The following is a 23,084-nucleotide window of genomic DNA, read 5'->3' as shown; positions in this document are numbered from 1 at the left end:
CTACTGTAGCTCAGTGGATTGAGCGCGGGCCTGTGAAGCAAAGGATCACAGTTCGATTCCCAGTCAGGGCACACACCTGGGTTGCAGGCCAGTTCCCAGTGGGGGACACATGAGAGGCAACCACACATTGATACTTCTCTCCCTCTCTCCTTCCCTTCCCCTCTTCTCCGAAAATAAATAAAATTTTTAAAAAATTAAAAGAATAATAAAAATAAAAAAAAAACAAACTAAGCAAACAACTACACAGGAACAGAATCACAGAAATAAAAATCATGGATAACATGGAGGATTATCAGCAGGGAGGGGGAGGGAGAGAAAAGGTACAGGGAATAAGAAGCATAACTGGTAGGTACAAAATAGATAACAGATGTTACGACTGGTATACGAAATGGAGAAGCCAAAGAACTCATACATATGACCCATGGACATGAACTAAGAAGGACAGGATTCCTGGGGGGAATAGGGGTACCAGGTAGAGGGGGGCAAAGGGAAAAAAAATGGGACAACTGTAATAGCATAATCAATAAAATATACTTAATAAAAAAAAGTAATAACAAATATCACTATACCAGTCACGTGAAAATCTTTTCCGTAGCAAGCTCTTTGCAAAGATCAGTTCTCATTAACTGCTTTTGGACATTAGAGCATAACATTTCAAAGTAGTAAAAAAAAAAAAAGAAAGTAGTAATTATCACAAACTTATAAACGTTCTCAATGCAAACCATTTCTTACCTTCCTTTCCAAGTAGGATGCAATCAGTCCAAAGTTTTTGGGATGCTGGATAAACCTGTGGGAGGGGAGGGGGCATATACACACACAACAAACATTTTAACTACTCAAAAAGAGGGGTAAAGAAAGCCTTGAGAATAGAAATACAGACCAGCTAATTCCCAGTGATTCCTAGCTGCCAACCTGAGGAACAACTGTGAAATCACTGGAGTCTCTTAAAGGGCACAGATTCCTGGGAACTATCTACCAGAACTGGTTGGACTGGTCTATGGTAGAGCACAGAAATCTGTACTTGTTTAAAAAGCATCCCAGGTGACTCAGACACCACCCAAGTTTTGATACACTCTTAACATGACTTCATAAGCCGAGTTCTTATTTGTTACCTGTATTTCAATCTATGAATTTACAGGAAGATCATGTCAAAGTTATATTCTGTACTTTCCAGAGTATCCATCCGTTCAAATGCCAAAATAGGGCCAAGATTTTTTTTACTAACTTATGTAAACTTCTAATGGATAATAATTTAAAATTTAAATTACTTGTCCTTAAAGATCTCCTTCTCATGGTCAGTCCAAACATTCATAAACTGCCTATCTTTATAAACCTTCATGGGATCCTCCATAAGCCCATTCATGTTAATGAACTTGACCCGTCTTTGTTCTGCATCAAACATCATAGGTGGGATCACAGAAAGCTGCCGCATTTGTTTCTCATTATTCTGAAACAAAAAAAAAGTGCAGTTTATATAAAATAAAATTTGAAGAAGGCCCTAGACCGACTGTCTTAATATATACTGAAAACAAAGAAAAACGCACACAGGTAATTAACAGTAATGGTGCATACCATAACATCCAACATATAGTAATTATTCATATATCTAATAAATATCCATTCAATGAATATAAGCCAGAAAGTATAAATATTTTTTGAAAAATAACCCATTACTTCAATTACTTAAACAAAGCTGATACTTCAGGTAATGGAATTTTAGAATGAGAAGACAAAGAGCTATGTCAAGTTCATTAATATAATGACCCTTTGAAACACTTTAATTATATTTAGTTTCACTTTTAAAAGTCTTAACACCATTTTATAGAACAAATTTTAACACTGTTTTAGAGAACAATAAACACAAAATTAAGCAAACGGCACCAAAATCTTAAGATCACAGACTTTAAAGTAACTAAATTCACTTAAGTATTAAATACTTAGCAAGCTTTCCATTAAAAATTTAAGACTATTATTCTGAAATTCAACTAAAACTCTTTTACATCTATACAGTTTATCTTCCCAAGGTTTAAGTTAAGTTTGTAAACACAATCTTTCATGAAAAAACTTTTAACAAAATTACAGAACTGATTCCAATACAAGGCTAGGATTTTCCCTAAAATTTTTCCTCAGGGAAGTAAATATTACAAGTCCTTACAAAGTCCATACTTTTATGAGGAACTCTCAATTAGTCTGGACACCAAAGTACTGTTTGGGGCAGACATTAGTTTGAAATCACCTTAACTGATACCAGTTTTAGATGCTTACATGGGAAGTGGCCGAAAAGCAAGCTAAGAAATTTAACACATATTTAGTCATCACTGCAGGAATTATGGCCACAGATTTTAAAATATAAAGCAATGTGATAACTGTCTCTGATCATTAATTAAGGGACTGCCATGTTCAAATGAACAAGACCTTCAGAATTTAGAGATGAGGACTTCTAGCCAAGATGGCATAGGGGGAAACACTTTACCTCTGCATAACCAAGTTTAAAGACAACAAAGTTTTAGTAACAAAACGCAGCCAAAACACAGAAAATTGAACAATATGGAAGTCCGACAACAATGAACCATTCAGCCAGACCGGTAAGAGGGGCAAAGCCAGCAGTGGAGCAGGGTTGGGCAGGAAAGAACCCCTGGACCAACCCAGGCCCTTAGGCAGCCATTGGCAGATCCCTGGTGTGGGGTGGCAACAGGCAGACCTAGTGAGGGCGCAAGACAGCAGGCTGACTGTGGTCCCACATTCGTGTGCGCACACAGATAAACCAGTGAAGGGGCGAGCAGTGAGACAGACCGGGCAGGCCCCAGCAGCAGGAAGCAGCAGAGGGACCGCCATTGCCCCTCTTTGAACCGCCCCCACATACAGTGTCACAAATCAGCAACTGGGTTGTCCGCCCTGATGAACACCTAGGGGGCTCTGCCTAGGGGCCTCAGTCACCTCATACATAACAGGCGCAAACAGACCAAAACATGGCTCAAGAACAACTCAAAGGCCCAGGGACAATAATTCTAAGCGACCAAGAGATAGCCAACCTATCAGATGCACAGTTCAAAACACTGGTGATCAGGATGTTCACAGAACTGGTTGATTTTAGTCACAAATTAGAGGAACAAATGAAGGCTAAACTAACTAAAATGAAGGGAAATACACAGGAAACCAATAGTGATGGAAAGGAAACTGGGACTCAAATCAAAGGAGTGGACCAGAAGGGAGAAAAAAATGACCAAACAGAAAAATATGAAGAAACAAGAATTTTTAAAAATGAGGAGAGGCTTAGGAACCTCCAGGACATCTTTAAATATTCCAACACCCAAATTATAGGGGTACCAGAAGGGGAACAGTCATGAGTGGAAACCTTATTTGAACAAATAATAAAAGAGAATTTCCCGTTCTGGCAAAGGAAATAGACTTCCAGGAAATCCAGGAAGCTCAGAGAGTCACATAGAAGTTGGACCCAAGAAGGAACACACCAAGGCACATCATCATTACATTAGCCAAGATGAAAATGAAGGAGAGAATCCTAGAAGCAGCAAGAGATAAGGGGACAGTCACCTGCAAAGGAGTTCCCATCAGACTGTCAGCAGATTTCTCAAAAGAAGGGGCTGGAAAGAAGTATTCCAAGTCATGAGAGGCAAGGACCTACATCCACGATTGCTCTACCAGCAAAGCTTTCATTTAGAATGGAAGAGCAGATAAAGTGCTTCTCAGATAAGACCAAATTCAAGAAGTTCATCATCACCAAGCCCTTATATATGAAATGTTAAAGGGACTTATCTAAGAAAAAGAAGATAAAAAAAGATGAACAATAAAAGGGCAGCAAACTCACAGTTATCAACAACCACACCTAAAACAAAAGCAAACTAAGAGGACAGCTAGATCAGGAGCAGAACCATAGAAATGAAGATCACATGGAGGGTTAGCAATGGGAGTGGGAGGAGGAGAAGGTACAGAAAATAAGTAGCATAGATGGTAGGTAGAAAATAGACAGGAGGGAGGGCAAGAATAGTAGGGGAAATATAGAATCTAAAGAACTTGAGACATGTGGACATAAACTAAAGGGGGGATGGTGGGGGAGGGGGTGTGAGGGGGGAATAGAACAACTGTAATGGCATAATAAATAAAATATATATTTTTTAAAAGAATTTAGAGATGAGGCTTTAAAAAGCCATATTATAAAATCAAAACTAGCAAAACTCAATAGGTTAATGGCTTTGGAACAACTGTGAGAGATAGTTTGAACATCTAACTACAAAGACTCAGTGTTCAGGACTGAAATTTATTCTAATCCAGCACTGATTTATTAATATCATATCCTATGTCTCTCCCAGACTCACCTGGCTAAAGAGCACCCTTTGAAGATCCAATCTCAACAACTGAATATACAAACATCTACAAAATGTATACTCTTTTGCTGATTTATGGAATGGCACTACCAGCTCTGTCCTCTAACCTAGAAACTGGGGAGTCACTTTCCATTTCTCTTCTTTCTCACCCCCACACTTAACCCACCAAACTTGTCCTGTCCATTGTATCTTCTATTAAACTTTCCTATCAGTCTCTTCCTATACATACCTAACAGTGTTGTCCTGACTCAATGCCTTCTTTTTATAACAGCCTCCCTGTTGCCAAAGCCATATTTGTAAAATACCAATATGATTATGTGATTGCCTTCTTTAAAATCTCCAATGGTTAGCCACAGTCTTTGGAACAGTCGTAACCCCATAAATGTTCTGTCACTTATATACAAATAAACCCTTAGTTCCTGGGTGTAAAGGGTGTGAAGCTAAAATTCCTCAATAATGAATTAAATTAAATCAATTGTCTTACCTCCTGCTCAGACAGCCCATCGATAATCTCAGAAATCTCATGCTCACTTCTAGCAATAGTGGCTGAAAGACCAGCTCCCCTCTGCCCAACTCTAAATATGAGAAATTATAAATATAATTTAAAGGCCTTTTATAAAGAAGACATATAATTCATTTTATATAGATTATTTTTCCGAGTAAGATTTTTTCACAACCAGAAGTCAGAGATGAAACCTTAATTAGTTTTAAGTAATTGCTTCAAACATTTATGAAACTAATCATTTAAATGTTGCAATTAAGATTTAAAAGTGATGTGTCCAAGTTTAAATGGCAGAACTATTTTATAGGAAACTTCTGGAAAACCACACTTATTGGTGCCATTATCATTTAACAGTCTTTTGCCTACCTTCCAGAGAACAGAACAGCAGACATTTTTTAAAACAGAGGAAAAAACACAACCATCATCCCACATGAAAACTTATTCATGTTTAAAAGGGCTTACATGACTCTTACATGAGACAGTGGAGACAAACACTAAAGTTTTTACCCTTGAAAAATACTTGTTTTCTAAAAGTAAAAACAAATAATAAAACATCTTATCAATATCAAAGAATTTTATAATTACCAACCAATTTAATACTGTTTCACTATGCTGGTAGGTATGAAAAACTACACAATATTCAAGTCTATTCTTATTAACTGTCATTTTCAAAGAAATGAGTATTTTTAAGAACTGAGGAATTAATTTCAAAATATTCACTTATATTCAGATATATCATGATTAAATATAAAAAGTCAATATTAAATTTACCAACACATATTCAAAACAAAATTTCTTTATAAACATTCTTAATGATCAATCAGGGAACAATAAATATTGTAAAAGATGAAAAGTGTGATTCAAAGGACATAGCACAGCCATTAAACATCAAACTACTTACCGCTGAAATCTTTCTTGTTGTTCTCTTTGTTTTCGAATTTCTGGAAACTGCTTTTCATAGTACTCTCTTGTTTTGCTTTCTTTAGCTTTCCTCCGAGGATTATTTTCTATTCTGTCCACTTTTTTCTCCCACGCCTCCATTAGCTGATCATAACGTTGGCAGATTTTTTGTTCCTATTAAATACCCGTAGCAAATTAATAAACAAAACTGTGATTCTGACCAACCCAATACTTCAAAGTATATGCTACTTCTTAAGGCTAAGTTAAAAATACATTTAACCTATAACTTAACTGTGAATGAAAAGCTGTCCTTGATCTGAAAGAGGAAAGAGAAAGGGAGCTTCGTTGCCTACAAATGATCTGACATATAGAACATATTTTGGTGGAATTTGTTTAGTTAACATGAAGACTATACAAACTAATCAATGAACTGATGAGCTACTAATAATAGCAGATCAGCTACTTTTAATATTTTTCTGATAACGTCTTCATTTCAAAATATTTTTTTAAAAGATATGTAGAGTTCATAACCCCAATCACCCAAAGAAAACTATATTAACATTTTGTTGTTATCCTTCCAGTGTGTCAGAACACACACTTTAAGCATTCCTCTATTGATGGAGGTTTTGGTTACTTGCATATTTTTGTTATAAATAATGCTATAAAATAAACATTTTGACAATCTGAAAAAGACAGAAATTTGTTATACTTTATGATATTCAGCAAATGACATGAAATCAAGGACATTTTTAGAAAAATGAGTAATGCATGACCTCATTTTATAATACAAAAGAAAAGAAAGAAGAACCCTCCCACTCAGAACTGCTTGCATACATGTCTCAAAACACATGGATAAGTGTAAGGACTCATGAAGTACTGTTAACACTGGTCACCTCAAAAAGTGGCATTAGAGAAGAAAAAATTATCTTCCTCACTCTCCATACCACCACCCACAACTCCCCAACCCTTCTTTTCCACTCCAGTATGTCTTTTTTATCCTTCCCCTCTGCTCCATCTCTACTGCTACCTCCTCAGTACAGGCTAACATCAATCCTTATCTAAATTAAAGAGCCTCCCAATGTCTCCCATGCACTTTTATTTTATTTTTCAATTACAGCTGACATTCAATATCATTTTTGTTTCAGTTTCCAGTGTACAACACAGTCATTAGACAATCATATACTTTACAAAGTGGTCCCCGCCTCAAGTATTCCTACTACCCACCTGGCACATTATTAATAGCGTAGCCAGATGCAAATTCTTAAAATACAAACCTGAACATTTTAGGTCCTCAATTCAAACACTTAACAGATACCCTCAGGATGTAATCCAAAGTCGCCTAGGTGTTATATAGAACTTGGCCCTGGCTCCCCACAGCAGCCTCATTTCTCACCACACTTCCAGCTTAGTCTAAGACCCAGCTATCTCTGACCCTGCCACACTCTCTCTATTTCCCACATCTTCATTTAGGCTGCTCCCTCTGCTTGTTCATGTTTCCAGAGTACTAGTTTTCCTGGGAAACTTCCCTTCATGATTCATAGCTGTATTACCTGTCCCTCTTATATGCTCATAGTCATCTGAATGTTCTTTACTACAGTTTGATCACAATACTGCTCATGCCTGCTTAATTATCTATCCCCAGTTACATATGGGCTAAAACCATATGGCTATCTTGCTCACCTTTGTAGAATGATACATGGGACAGAACAACAGCCAATGAATATTAATCAAGGGAGTGACCACATAAACTTTATTACTCTATAAAGTATGAAAACAAAGTCTGTGCTTCTGTGTTTACATCACCAGATAGCAAATTTAGCAATTACCAAAATTATAACAAAATTACTGGATAGAAAAAATACTTCAGCTAATTTCTTTTTTTTTCTTTTTTTTAAAAGGTTTTTTTAAAGACTTTATTTATTTATCTTTAGAGGGGAAGGAGAGGAGGGAGGGAGAGAAATATCAATGTATAGTTGCCTCTCGTGCGTCCCCTGCTGGGAACTGGCCTGCAACGTAGGCCCTGACTGGGAATAGAACTGCGATCCTTTTGGTTCGCAGGCCCATGCTCAATCCACTGAGCTATGCCAGCCAGGGCTTAATTTCTTATTTAAGATTTATATGTTCTTGGCACACAGACAAAAAAAATTCAAGACTAAAGGACTGGACTGGCCAATTGGAACACCAGAAGTTATGCAACAAATAAAAGCTGCTGACTCTTGATCACTGCAATTGATTAACTGTCAGGTCATTAAATATAAGGTACAAAGTTCACTTACGATGTGAATTAAGGAACATCACTTATTTACTAAACGACTGAATTTAAATGAATCCAAAGTTTTTCTAAAACCAGTACAGATATGTTATGAAAATAAGGATAGTGGCACATTTTCTGTAACTTAATTTCCATGACAACTATACCCACGAAACTTTTGGATTGCTAGTCATATAATAAATATGAAAAACAAACTATCTGAATTTGAAAAAGGTGAACTTTAGCTGACCCAGTTTCTAATGAGAGAAAAGCAATATCTAATCAGCATGACCATAACTTACCCACATTTGTTTGAGGGTTAAGAGAATGTAGCTCATCCAATTTCTCTATCACATTTGTAAACTACTCACCGTTTTCTTTATTTTGGCCAGATGAAAATTTTACACATAGACAACCAAAGAAATTAATTTGATAATGATATTAAATGTGAATTATGATATCAAAATGTTACCAGAATTAATTTATATTTAAGTCACATAATTTTTTTCTAAATCAGAACCTTCTCTTAAGTATAATCAGGAATCATTTTCATTAACAATGGAAAGGCGAATGCCTACATGAGCATGAATGGGAAAGCTGTACAAATTTCAGTTAACAAGGATAGGGCCTCACCCTTTGTTTTCTTGCATGATTTCTTCTTTTAAAAAATAAAATGAGTTTTTTCCTCATCACCTGGTTTCTAGAAGAGAAAAATATGGTTGTATGACATTAAGAAAAAAAGTACAATTTAATAATGCATTGACTTTCATATTTCACAGACACTGAAAAACAAGCAAAAATCACTTAACATATGATGTAATCAAAATTAATTTTAATTTTTTCACCCTGCAAAATAAGACTTTCGCAAGAATTAGAACTGACTAAAATCCCTCCCATTCTACAAGACTTTATGTAAATAGTTCATTTTCAATCATTATATCCAATTATAAGGTAAATATTTTCAAGTTATAATTGCACAGGTCTTCTTATGAACTCTGGTGATATGAATATCTTCATACACTCTAGAGGAAAGGAGGCAGGAGAGAAGGAAATGCTTTTAAATTACCTCCCAACCTCAGGACTGGCACTAACCTCCCTTCTATGAGAATGTATACAACATAGAGAGGTGACTTTTGCTTTAAACGGAAGATTTTCTTCAGTCACAGAAATAACACTACCCACTCTAAGAAGTAATGGAGGGCTATGTGACAAGATAGAAAAACTTCTCTTAAATGTAAGTTTTACTTCTTAAAACTGAAGCATTGTGACCTTCGAAAACAATAACATGCAGGTTCAAATATAAATATTTATACCCCACCTACTTCCAGAAAGGATTTCAAGCTGATTATTCAAATATAAATACAAGGCCAAGGCAAGGAGAAGTAATTTTTTGGATTATCTGCCACTCAGGACTAATAGTGACACTGGCTCCACTCAAATAAGCATGGACAATCAGGAGCTGGCTATATGGGAAAGTAGCCAAGAGATGAAAAGAATTATTAAAAGGTACATTTGCTATTTCACACAAAGCAAATGGTGGTGATGAAAGAATAGCTACTAAATGATTCATAATGGGTACATGCAGCTGAATAAATGATAGTTCACAAAGAATTCACACATATAGTAGAAGCATTACCACATACTCAGTTTGCTCTAATTGTAATTCTGTGCTATTCAAAAGCAAATGACAATCAATAAATATAATTTAAAATGTTTCCTAAGAATTTAAATGAAGAAGTCAGCCAGTCAGTAACCCAGCTCAGGACAATGTGTTAAGCATTATAGATAACTTGAAGTAAATCAGACACAGCTGCTCTCCAGCTAATATGGGGGGCGGGGGGGGACAGAATACAAACATAACTGAAGCTTTGTGGGGAACGAAAATATCATTAAAAGCATCCAACTATATTTTATCCACTATTCTTTTCAAAAATGTTAAAATAGCTAAACAACTCTAAAACAAGTTATATTTTTTATAAGAGTTTTGCCCAACCTAAGGGTTGCCAAGACCAGAGTAGCATCTCACAGAAAAATTCTAAGTATATGACTTTTATTATGAACCACTTTCTTAACAAAAGTTAAAATTATTCAATTTTTCTCATGCATACTACCATGCAAATTTTATCTGCCACCAGTTCTGCAAAGTAGTTAACTACTGCACATCCTCTAAGAAACTTTTTAAAAAGAAAAAAAGATATAGATATATGTATATATAGCAATGTGCTCATTAGTAACTGTACTAGTAAATAATTATAGTTTCTGGTTATACTTAATAGAACATATAAAGTAGAAATACCACATTTTTGTTACAAACTAAGAATAATTCACCTGAAGTTCACTTAAAGTCTAATAAAAATTTTTAAAGATATCTATCTAGCCTCCTTTCTTCAATCAGATCAAGAAATTAGGTTTTCTTTTTTACTTATTTTCTTATTCCAAAATCCACATCCATAAAGGCCTGGTATCTAGGATGAGCAAGGCTAAGCAAACTACACTCTGGAGCAGTCTCCTCACCCAGGTGAGGTGACTGAGCGCTTCCAAGGCACCAGGACATTAAATGGCAGAAGGATCTACAAATACCGTCAAAAGCAAGAGTCATGGAAGGGATTTCCCTAGAATAGGATTTTGAATAATGATAAAATGATCCGTGGCACTTCTACTTTGCAATGGCAGATGTGGCTTGGTGGGGGACGGTGTCATCACTAGTCTTAAATGAAAAAGCTTCATTATCTTACTTCATCATGCGCCTTGCAGGTACTCCACTGAAAAAAAGACAAAACAGGAGGCAAAAAATTCAAGCCTCAAGGTAAGCCATTTCAATGTTAAGTATCCACCTTTTTTTACTAGCAGATTATAAAACCAGCTAGTTTTATGCAATAATTTATTTCATTTTTTGGCCTCGGAAACTCAAAGCTGTTACCCCAACCCCCAAAAAGCCAGAGGAAGATAACATATAGTAAAATGACAGCAAATTACACAAATCTAAAACATACTAACACTATATAATAGTAATATGTCAGAAGATAACATAACAAAAACAACCACTTTATAGAATACATGGTCTTTAACTGAAGAACTCCAGAGACGACAAATACTTACGTCTTGATGTTCTCATGGTACACCTTGGTGTCTGATGGCTGGTTATAAAGTGGCTACAAAATAAATCACATTTATTATATATAAATATTTATTTATATATAAATGTACATATGCCTATAAAGAGACAAAAATAATTAATATCTTGCTGTAAACCTAGATAAAGAATTAATGGGTCTACACAATACATGCCCTATCAAAATATCCAGACTTTTGGGTTCCCAGACTCTCCCTAAACAATGAATATCACTCCTGTAAGAAAGTTCATTAATTCATTGTATCCCATAATGAATACATTCATTTAGAGACTTTTAATTTTAAATGCAAAGAAAGGTTAAGCACCACCATCATCCTAACAGTATAATTCAAAGAGCTTTCTATTTCAGTTCTTACTTCTTCCTCCTCCTATCTGGAGTAAGGGCTGCACAGGATAATGCTTCTTCAAAGGTAACCAAGTTCATGCAAACTTACTGCCTGGCTACATCCCCCATGCCCCCAAAATAAATAGATTATATTCCATCTTACCCCAAGAAAAACCACTACAAATAAAGCACTAGAAACAAAAACAAAAAAGAAATTTCTTGCTTACCAGTTCAACTTTTGGGCCAAGACCTTCAAATATTTTATGAGCTTCTTCTGCTTTTTTCTACAAAGACATTATTATATTGCCTAATTAAAAATTCTATTACCTAAGTGCAAAATCACTACCAATTTAATAATATTTACCTAAAGACCAGTCTATATTTAAATTTATCCTTACTTCCAAACACTCTTCTTTCATAATAGGCTAAAACACTATTTTTATTTTCACAGGTCCCTCAAAATTCAGTCAAAGCTTAATATCTGTATTGAAAGCACTACATAAAGAATTAGCAAATTCTTAAAAGCAAACAATCTAAGACAAAGGAATAGAGATTCACAATTAGAAATGAATTCCTCAAACATTCTAAATACTTCAACTCATAATTTTTTAATGAAATTTAAATACATATAACAACATAAAATTGCCAATCTTTACTACGGTAATAAGCCAAATTAATCTCTTTGAAAAACAACTTATAATAAGGTTACTTTCTAGTTACAAGAAAACCCAAATAACACAAGAAGCAAATAGTCTGAATTACTCAAGTGCTCAGTAGTAAACGATGAATTATATATGTATATATTTTGAATGCTATTTTCAAAAGTAAAATTAAGTGCTAACAGAAATCCTTTAAAGGGCTAATGAAATATAACAAAATTCAATACTGAGGATATCTAAACTAGAATTAACTAGCAAATGTCTCGGTGGTTCTCAAATCTCTTGCTCCCAACGGTCACATTAGTAACCATGGCTCGTGGACTGCTGCAGACCCCACCTCACTGCATTTGGCTGGGGGAGCTCTCCAAGGCTTCTGACGGGAAATATAAATGGAACTGGATTATCGATCAGTATTTCCCAAGAATAAAGAAAGACATTCCTTTAAAATAAATATCCCCCTTTTTAGCTTATTTATCAATCACAATCCGTGAGTCAAATATTTATTTAGTATATTATGTGAAAAAAAGATATGTTTAAACAGCTTAGAAGCACAAAATAGTATAATGCACTTTCCAAATTCCAAGAAACCCCAAGGAACATGTATAAAGGACCCATGGGCAAAGCCAAAGGGGGACAGGATTGTGAAATAAGGCTAATTAAGAAAAACCAACCAATTAATAAACATCACTGAATTCAACTTACTTAAAAATTAACTCATACTAAAAAAGAATTCAACACTTTCAGAAGTCTTTTCCATTGTTATCACCTCTATTTACTTTATCTCTGATATCACTAAGAGACCATGAAGCTCATTAGTTCACTATAGAGGTTTATTTTTAGAGAGAGGGGTAGGGAGGGAGAAAGTGAGGGAGAGAAACATTGATGTATGAGTGATTCACCAATCAGTTCCCTCTCACACATCCCCAACTGAGGACCTGGCCCACAACAAAGGTATATATGGTGCCCTGACTGGGAATCAAACTGGTGACCTTTCAATTCCCAGACCAGCACTCAATCCACTGAGCCACACCAGCCATGGTAGAGTATTTTTTTAAAATAGGAAATTTCACGTAAAACTCCATGCTCCTGGCTTCTCTTAAATACGGGAGTATCTGTCAACCCTGGGCCACATCCCTGCATGACCACAGATTATGCTCCTCTAGGATGCCAGGAGGTAGTCCTACTGCCCTTTACTCTCACTGGATAGATCTCAATGTACATGGCTCTGTCCATTCAATTGTCCAATAAACTGGACAATTCTGAGCTCAGCCAAGAAAATAATATTAATTGCCCATATCACCTGCCATGACACTTCCAATTATCTCAAGTATTACATAGCTGATGACTTTCAGTTATTCTTGTAGACAGATACATGTACATGAGTCCAAGACCACTCCTATAAATGTTTATTTGATGACTAACTCACAGCTGCTTTTCTTAAGGCCAAGTTCCTTTAGGATCTGGGCTATTATAAAGTTATAGGATGACTGTAAGGTGTACTGCTCCACTGACTACAAAGAAGCAAATTGAAACAACAATACCAACTTCTAACTATGACCAACTCCAGCTAACAAGCCTATTCTCTCCCACAGTACTTAAAACATGCTATTCATTTTTGGCCTGAGGACTTCTGAAAGCCCACTGTTTAAACAGCTCTGTGTAAAGTTTTGTTTATATTAAGATGAAATAAATTTCCTTTTAACTGCTAGTTCCTGGGCTGGATTCTGGACAAAAACTAACTTTGACATCATAAAATTATTTGTAGAATTAAGGCCTGACTTTCCATGGACACTTTTAATTATGATTAAATTATAATATAATAATTATTATATTAATAAATATAAAAATTATTTTAAGCTTTGGCTGGTATAGTTCAGTGGATTGAGTGCCAGCCTGCAAACTAAAGGGTCACCGGTTCGATTCCCAGTCAGGGAACATGCCTGGGTTGCAGGCCAGGTCCTGAGTAAGGGGTGCATGAGAGGCAACCACACACTGATTTTCTCTCCTTCTCTTTCGTCTTCCCTTCCCCTCTCTCTATAAATACATAAAATCTTTTTTAAAATTATTTTAATAAACGTAAAAAAGCAAAGTTACCCAAAGATCAATGGCCTCACACTGAACAACTAAGACTTAAACCACAGTCCAGCTATTAATTCTGGAGATGATAATGTAAGTCATTTTCACAGCCAAGGACCCATCTCTATTAGAATAGTATCAGTATTTGGTATTACATGTCCCTCATAAAATAAAAAACTACAGAAAAAGTGTTTTGTATTATTTGGTACAAAATTGCTTGCTAGTATTTATATGAGACTCAGCTGATAAAACTATGTTCTCATTAAATATTTAAATAGTATAGCATGTATATAAAATATTAAATAGTTTTAAGACACAATTGTCAGCTTTTCTTCAATCTTAAGGAAAAAAACACCAAGCCTCAGTCAATCAAAATCTAAGAACATTAAAAATTAAAACAAAAACCAGGTTTTAATTCAATTAACATCACTACAGAACACAATGACAACTTAGAAAAGGCAGTCAAAGAATTTTAAAGGCTTGTGCCATCAGGAATGGCATGAGCTTACCCGATTCTCATCATAAATAATCTGGACAATACTGCGGTGTTTCTGTTCCACAGGAGGAGGAGATACAGGCTTCTCAGGCTCAGGAGGTTTAGCTGCTTCTTCTTCGAGCTGTTGCTAAGAGACCCAGAAAGGAAGAGTCAGGCATCTGCTACATGTCACCCCCCACCAGTAATTAATCACCAGAGATAACACATGCTACTGAGCAGTGCTATGATGACTCTACAGGGCAATCATTTAATCTTCTAGGATCTAATAGACCCAAGGGGTCTAACAAATCCAATTCAATTTATTTTGACAAATAACTAAACAACATAAATCATCATTAGATAAATCCTTTTATATTTAATCTTATAAATGAAGCAAAATAGTAAGAGAAATTAAACATGTAAATATATCCCCACAAATTTCTATCACAATGATCTTTTGTGGCACTAGAAAAACACTTCCAAATGTTATAGATACACAGTATGTGTCAACGTCTAGTGGGGAGAGCACATGGGAGTGTTTAAGGAAAATCCTTAGCTCAGCATAGCACCATTCCCCACCCTTCCCACCAAATTTTACATTTTGTAATCAAGAGGCACTGGCAAAGCCACAAGAATATGGACTGCTGGTGTGTGCAATTAAACGCAGAAAGCTACCTGGATTACTCTGCCTGGGTTGGAACCTTAGGCTCACCCTTTTATAAGCGGTGTGTTCTGAAGACCCTTTCTAAGTCCCTAACTCAATCTTGAGCAAGAACATAAACCACTCATGGTTTAAGTAGGGACAGTAACCTACTTTAAGTAGAGATAGTAACCCTACTTTAAGTAGGGATAGTAACCCTACTTATCACATAGCTTTTTCAGAGGACTGAATGATTCAAAAACATATTTGAACTAAGTGTTCACTTAATAAAATGAATATAGGTAATGTAGGTAATGTTATTACCTACAATTATTACTGAGGTAAGCAGAGACTTGTTCTGCTTGGTTCACTGTTTATTTTTTCTCCCAACACCTCAACAAGTAATACCTAATAAATACTCAACAAATAGTCATGTGAATATAAGTTCACTGCCCAAGATGATTAAAAAAAAGACATTAGGTAAAGATATTAAGTCTGCTTAAAGCCCAGAAGAAAAAGTCATCCATACTACTAAAGTAAGACTAACAGCAAAGGCTCCTATTAACAAAAGTCAGATCACACCCAAATGAAAGGATAAAAATCCTCCGAGAGAGAAACTTCAAAAGGAACACTTCCACTTTGAAAATGAAAGTACTCTTGCAGTACACTAAATAATAGCTAAGTGAAAGAGAGATATTTGAAGTTGTAAGATCATGTTTGTGGCAATAACTTCTTCAAGGATGCCTTTTCTTTCCTTTGCCCAGATGGCCATCTTTTAGGATCCCTGTTAAGTAGGTGTAGAGAATGGAATAAAGCTTCAGAAAATTACATTTTATTTTTAGCACCTAAGTAGCCCTGGGATAAAACGATTGTAACAGGTTAAAACGAACAAAACCAAAAAATACACCTTCTTTCATATTAATTTTACAATAATTTTGCAAAAATTGAAAACTAAATTTAGTCGGATTTTTTATTGAAAAATCTATAAACATATGAATTAACATAAGTACACAAAATTATTAATCTTGTTTCTATCCATCTATGGTATATTTATTTACTCAAGTTTATCTTTGACATTCCTCAATAAAATTTATAGCTATTGTACCTCTCTTGATGACACAATATATTTCATTATTTTAAATTATTATAAGTGATTACCTGTTACTGAGCACTTATATGTGCCACATGTTATTCAAAATATTCACTGTCTCAACTCATAAACAATAACATGATTTAGCTGGTGTTAGTAGTAGTGTTATCATTTTACAACTAAAGAAACAAACGATAAGACCAACTTAGCAGAATCAGATCCACAAAACTTAAAATAATTGTTTAAGGCATATTACTATAAATTTAACAGGATTCAATAAATTAAAAAGGCTTTATGTATTTTTTAAAATCAAAGGAATATTTTTAAAATGACCAGATTTTAAAATGAGCCAAATGGAAATTTCAGTAATAAAAACATAAAAAGACAGAAATGCATATTGAAAGACAAAAATTAAAAAATGGGCAACAATGAGGCCCAGAGAAGCAATAAAATGGGGGAGGCAATTACTACACACAGAAGACAAGGGTGATATTATATCTAACAGGAATTTCAGAAGGAGATGAAAAGAAACCATAGGAAAGGATTTGGTAAAAAAAAAAAAAAAAAGATAATGGCTTAAAATTTTCCAGAACTGATGAAAAACTCTAACACATACAGGAAGCCCAATGATTCTCAAGCTAGATTAAAAATAATAATAAAGCCATTCCCAAATATATCCTTGTAAAAACAACAATACCCTCCCAAAAAAGAAAAAGCAGTCACAGGAAAATTTTTCAATAAACAGGCATTAAATAAAAGGTAGCATTTAAGTCATAAAAAGCAAATAGTTAGAATTTGCTAACAAATCCTAACAGAAGTTCTAAGTATGTTTTTCAAGCACGACTTAAACCCCCAAATAAAAAATCTGTATTTCAAAAAGGAATATTGAGCAAATAAGATGACAATTATGTGAATAAACCTAAATAAACATGACTATATAAAATAATGTCTTAGGTGGTTTAAAAAAAAAACAAAGAACTAAAATATACAACAACAAAGGCATAAACGTTGGGAAGAATGAAAGAATGTAAATAACATAACTAATACACTAATTAGTTTTAGGATTCAAGTAAATAGGCTGTTAGATTTTTCTGGGAGAAAACTATAAACAAAGAAATAGTATATAAAATCCAAACTAATGGGGCAGAGGAAAATGAAACGACAAAAAGATGATAAATCCAGAATAATATCTGAAATAAAACAAAAATACCAATATTAGCATAAAACAGCAACTAGAAAGCATAAAATTAAAGTTTCAAAATTTGAGGTATTGCCAACCACAATTATCAGTTTAAAAGAACTAAATTATCCTGTGGAAAGACAGGTTGTCAGACTGTATATAGAACAAAAGCTAGCTATATACCTTTACAGCAGATACAACTTAAATATGAGAGCACAGAAAGGAAAGAGAAGAAAAAAGATAAGCTAATCCATATCAACCAAAAGAGCTGATCTAATTAAATCACTACAGGGCAAAAAAGACTTTATGATAGAAAGCATACCAACAGAAAATATGTCATTACCTTATAATAAAAGGTTCCACTAACAGGAAAAGTAACAATTATAAACATGTATACAATTAAAATAAGAACCTAAAAATACATAAAATAAAAATTAAGAATTAGAATATTTGCAAATCATACATCTCATAAGAGGTTAATATCCAAATTATATAAAGAACTCACAAACGGCAACAAAAAAATTAGAAATTAAAAAAATTCAACTTAAAAAACATAAAATGATGCTCAACATTAATCAATAGGGAAGTGCAAATCAAAGCTACAATTAGATATAACCACATATCTGTTAATATGGCTATTATGAAAAACACAAGAAATAAGTGTGGGTGAGGATGTAGAGAAAAATGAACCCTTGTTAGTGGGAATGAAAATTGGTGCAATCACTATGGAAAACAGTATGGAGGTTCCTCAAAAAAATCGAAATAGAACTACCATATGACCAAACAATTCCATTTCTGTATATTTAAGCAAAGAAAACAAAAATACTAACTCAAAAAGACATACACACGCCTATGTTCACTGCAGTATTATTTACGATAGCCAAGATATGGAAACAACCTAAGTATTCGCTGATTGATAAATGAATACAGAAAATGTGATATATATATATATATATATATATATATATATATATAGGCATATTATTCAGCCATTTAAAAAAAATAATAACTTACTATTTGTGACAACATGGATGGACCCTCAGGGAATTATGCCAAGTGAAATAACTTAGACAAAGGAAAGACAAATACCATATGATACTACTTATATGTGAAATCTAAAATACAAATACAACAACAAAGGCTACTAACAAACTAAAAGACACATGAGGGAAAAGGAACAATGGAGACACACTGCTCGCAGAAAACAAAAGATAAAATGACTATAGGAAATCCTCATGTATCAATAATCACCCTAAATGTAAATAGACTGAACTCATCAATTAAAATGCACTGAGTAGACTGATGGGTTAAAAAACAAACCCTGAAGGACTTCTGGCCAAGATGGAGGTGTAGGTAGACACACTGTGCCTCCTTACACAACCAAAATAAGGACAACAACAATTTAGAAAAGAAAAACCACCAGTACCGACAGAAAACTGAACTATATGGAAGTCCAACAACCAGGGAGTTAAAGTAGACACATTCATCCAGACCAGTAGGAGGGCTGGAGCTGGGCAGCCAGGCAAAGAGAGGTCACAGCAAAGTGGTGGCTGCCAGACCCCAGGCTCACAAAACAACAGCTGGTGGACCCAGAAAGGCAGCCATTGTGGAGGGGGGAGGGGCACGGTGAACAAGGTGCTGGTAGACTGGGTGGTCCCACATTCAAGTGCAGATAAACCAAGTGAAACTGGGGAGCCGGACAGACCACAAAACCCAGGGTGCCAGCACAGGGAAATAAAGCCTCAAAACATCAACTGAAAACACCTGTGGGGGTTGAGGTGGGCAGTCCCAGCCTCTCAGGAGAGTTTGTTGGAGAGACCCACAGGGTCCTCGAACGTACACAAACCCACCCACCCAGAAATCAGCACCAGAAAGGCTCAGTTTGCTTGGGGGAAATGGGAAGTGACTAAATTCCAGCTGAGAGCAGAGCAAGTGCCATTGTTCCCTCTCGGACCCCCTGCCCCACCTATAGCATCAAAACACAGTGTTACCTGCCCTTATGAACACTGCAGGCTCCACCTAAGGCTCTACCTAAGGCTCTACCTAAGGCTCCACCCCCCCGCTACATAACTAGAGCACCAAGACAAAAAAAAAGGCCCAAACGAAAGAACAGATCAAAGCTCCAGAATAAATTCAACTAAGTGACTAAGAGATAGCCAACCTATCAGGTGCACAGTTCAAAACACTGCTAATCAGGATGCTCACAGAATTGGTTGAATTTGGTTGCAAATTAGACGAAAGAATAAAGGCTACACTAAGTGAAATAAAAGAAAACGTACAGGGAATCAATAGTGATGGGAAGGAAACTGGGGCTCAAATCAATGGAGGAGACCAGAAGGAAGAAAGAAACATCCAATCAGAAAACAATGAAGAAACAAGAATTTTAAAAAATGAGGAGAGGTTTAGGAACTACCAGGATATCTTTAAACATTCCAACATCTGAATGTTAAATGTTCCGACATCCAACATTCCCTCCAACATCCGATGTTCCAACACCTTTAATGTTCTAACACCCTTCTCCTTCTGGTACCCCCATTATAAAGGTATCAGAAGGAGAAGGGGGAGAGCAACAAGTTGAAATGTTATTTGAACAAATAATAAAGAACTTCCCTGATCTGGCAAAGAAAATAGATTTCTGGAAAGTTCAGGAAGATCAGAGAGGCCCAAAGAAGTTGGACCCAAAGAGGAACACACCAAGGCACATCATAATTGCATTATCCAAGATTGAAATGAAGGAGAGAATCTTAAAGGCAGCAAGAAGAAATGAGAGAGTTACCTACAAAGGAGTGCCCATCAGACTGTCAACTGATTTCTCGAAAGAGACCTACAGGCAAGAAGGGGCTGGAAAGAAGTAGTCCAAGTCATGAGAAGCTAGGACCTACATCCAAGATTGCTCTATCCAGCAAAGCTTTAATTTAGAATGGAAGGGCAGATAAAGTGCTTCTCAGATAAGGTCAAGTTCAAGGAATTCATCATCACCAAACCCTTATTATTATATGAAATGTTAAAGGGACTTACCTAGGAAAAAGAAGATAAAAAACATGTGCAGTAAAATGACAGCAAACTCACAGTTATTAACAACCACAACAACAAACACAAAAACAAAAACAAACTAAGCAAACAAGTAGAACAGGAACAGAACCACAGAAATGAAGATCACATGGAGGTTATCAACAGAGGAGTAGGAGGGGGCGAGAGGGGAAAAGGTACAGAGAATAAGTAGCATAGATGGTAGGTAGAAAATAGACAGGGGGAGGGTAAGAATACTATGGGAAATATAGAAGCCAAAGAATTTCTAAGTATGACACATGGACATGAACTAAAGGGGGGGGACATGAACTGAATGTGGGTGAGAGGGGGTGTACAGGGCGGAGGGGAGTGAAGGGAGGGAATTGGACAGCTGTAATAGCATAATCAATAAAATATATTTTTAAAAAAGAACAAAAGGGAATAAAACAATTAATCTAACAAAGAGCTGGTTCTTTGAAAAGGTTGATACTGACAAATCCCTGGCTAGACTAAGGAAAAAAGAGAAAAGAAACAAAATCAGAAATAAAAGAGAAGCTACAATAAATGGCACAAAAGACTATAAAATAACACCATGAAAGGCTATACACCTAGAAGAAATAGGCAAATTCTTAGAAATATACATATAAGCTTCCTAGACTGAATCATGAAGAAGTGGAAAATCTATAGACTGACCAATCAACAGTAAGGAAATTAAAATAGCCATCCAAAACCTCCTAAAAATCAAAGTCCAGGACCAAATGACTTCACTAGTGAATTCTACCAAATACTGAAAGAAGTTTCAACACATACCCTTTTCAAACTCTTCCAAAAAAACTGAAGAAGAGGCAATATTTCCAAACTCATTTGATGAGGCCAACATTACTGATATCAAAACCCAGCAAGGATAACACAAAAGAGGAAAATTATAGACCAGTATCTCTTGAATACAGATGCAAAAATCCTAAACAAAATAAAGGCAAATGAAATTTAAAAGGTAATGCATCACAATCAAGTGGAATCATTCGAGGGACACAGGCATGGTTTAAAATTACTCAAATCAATCAATGTGGTATACCACATTAACAAAATAAAGGACAGAAATCACATTATGATCATATCAATAGATACAGAAAAAGCATTTGATAAGATACAACAACCATTTATGACTGAAACACTCAATAAAATGGATACAGAAGGAAAGTAGCTTAGCATAATAAAGGCTGTATATGACAAACCCTCACCTAAAAACATACTCAATGGTGAACAACTGAAAGCTTTTCCTCTAAGATCAGGAACAAGAAAAGGATGCCCAATTTCACCACTGTTGAACATATTGGGTTGAATAACAGCCAAAAAGTCCATTACATTTTTTCTGTAAAATAAGACATGATTTTCATTTTCACCAGTAACTTTATTGATTTATATATTTTGAGTATGTTGGCTATCTCTCACTATTGGCCTCTAGTGGGTAGAGGCCGTAAGACAATCCACAGCAAAGAATTATTTGGCCAAATGTCCATATTACCAAGAAACTTCACAAATCACTTTTGAATGTTCAATCAGTCACAGTACCTTCTCCATACACTGCACGAATCTTTTTTTTAATGTTTCAGTTTAGTTCTTGCCTTTCTTGAAATAATAAAGCATAATACGTCAAAAATGTTGCGTATCTCCGTCCAATTTTAATATTAAAACAACTACATCAATTTTGATAAATTTTTTAATGTATGTTGATATGACAACTGCCACAATACAACCTAACAAAATTGTTTCAAATAAAATTAAAGACAACTAAGCAACACTAGATCCATTGTATGGAAAAAAACATAATGGACTTTTTAGCCAACCTAACACTACCAGAAGTCCTAGCCAAAACAATCAGTCAAGAGAAAGAAATAAAAGGCATCCAAATTGGGAATGAAGAAGTAAAACTGTCACTTTTTGCAAATGATGTGATTCTATATATAGAAAACCCTAAAAAATCCACAAAAAAATTATTAGAAGTAATAAATAAAAAGGGTAAAGCTGCAGGATACAAAATCAATATACAAATATCTGTTGCATTCCTATATACTAACAATGAAATATCAGAAAAAGAAATGAAAACAATTAATTTGCAATTGCAACAAAAATAATAAAATACTTAGGAATGAATTTAAAGGTTGTTAAGGACTTATACATTGAAAACTACAAGACTAAGAAATTGAAGAAGACACAAAGAAATGAGAAGATACTGTGTTGATGAACTGGAAGAAACAACGTGGTTAAAATGGTCATATTACCCAGAGCAATATAAAGATTTAATGCAAATATCCATCAAAGTCCCAAGGTCATTTTCAAAGAAATTAAACAAAAAAATCATCAGATGTATATAAAAGCACAAAAGACACTGAATTGATAAAGCAATCCTGAGAAAAAGAACAAACCCAGAGGAATTACTATCAGATTATACTATCAAGCTACAATCATCAAAACGGTATCGTATTGGCAGAAAAACAAAC

At 35.0% G+C, this 23,084-nt stretch overlaps 1 protein-coding gene across 10 annotated transcripts in view; it reads right to left on the bottom strand.

The window, feature by feature from the left end:
• NCOR1 (nuclear receptor corepressor 1) overlaps positions 1–23,084 on the bottom strand; it is a 209,264-nt gene that overhangs the window by 110,638 nt on the left and 75,542 nt on the right. For 6 of the 10 annotated variants that reach the window (XM_053665685.1, XM_053665687.1, XM_053665683.1 and 3 more), the window contains 9 exons: positions 14,699–14,812; positions 11,682–11,738; positions 11,096–11,148; positions 10,732–10,758; positions 8,630–8,696; positions 5,747–5,919; positions 4,828–4,918; positions 1,269–1,447; positions 733–787 (listed from right to left, as the gene is read on the bottom strand). In XM_053665685.1, coding sequence (XP_053521660.1) covers positions 733–787; positions 1,269–1,447; positions 4,828–4,918; positions 5,747–5,919; positions 8,630–8,696; positions 10,732–10,758; positions 11,096–11,148; positions 11,682–11,738; positions 14,699–14,812 — 816 coding nt within the window. The remainder of the gene's footprint in view (positions 1–732; positions 788–1,268; positions 1,448–4,827; positions 4,919–5,746; positions 5,920–8,629; positions 8,697–10,731; positions 10,759–11,095; positions 11,149–11,681; positions 11,739–14,698; positions 14,813–23,084) is intronic. The other 4 variants (XM_037166078.2, XM_053665686.1, XM_037166060.2 and 1 more) reach the window with 1 other exon arrangement.

The sequence above is a fragment of the Artibeus jamaicensis genome, unplaced genomic scaffold (genome assembly GCF_021234435.1).
Source record: "Artibeus jamaicensis isolate MK-2021 breed Jamaican fruit bat unplaced genomic scaffold, CSHL_Jam_final contig_419, whole genome shotgun sequence".
In the NCBI taxonomy this organism is placed as follows: Eukaryota; Metazoa; Chordata; class Mammalia; order Chiroptera; family Phyllostomidae; genus Artibeus; species Artibeus jamaicensis.
This window is presented reverse-complemented; position numbering and strand designations above follow the sequence as displayed.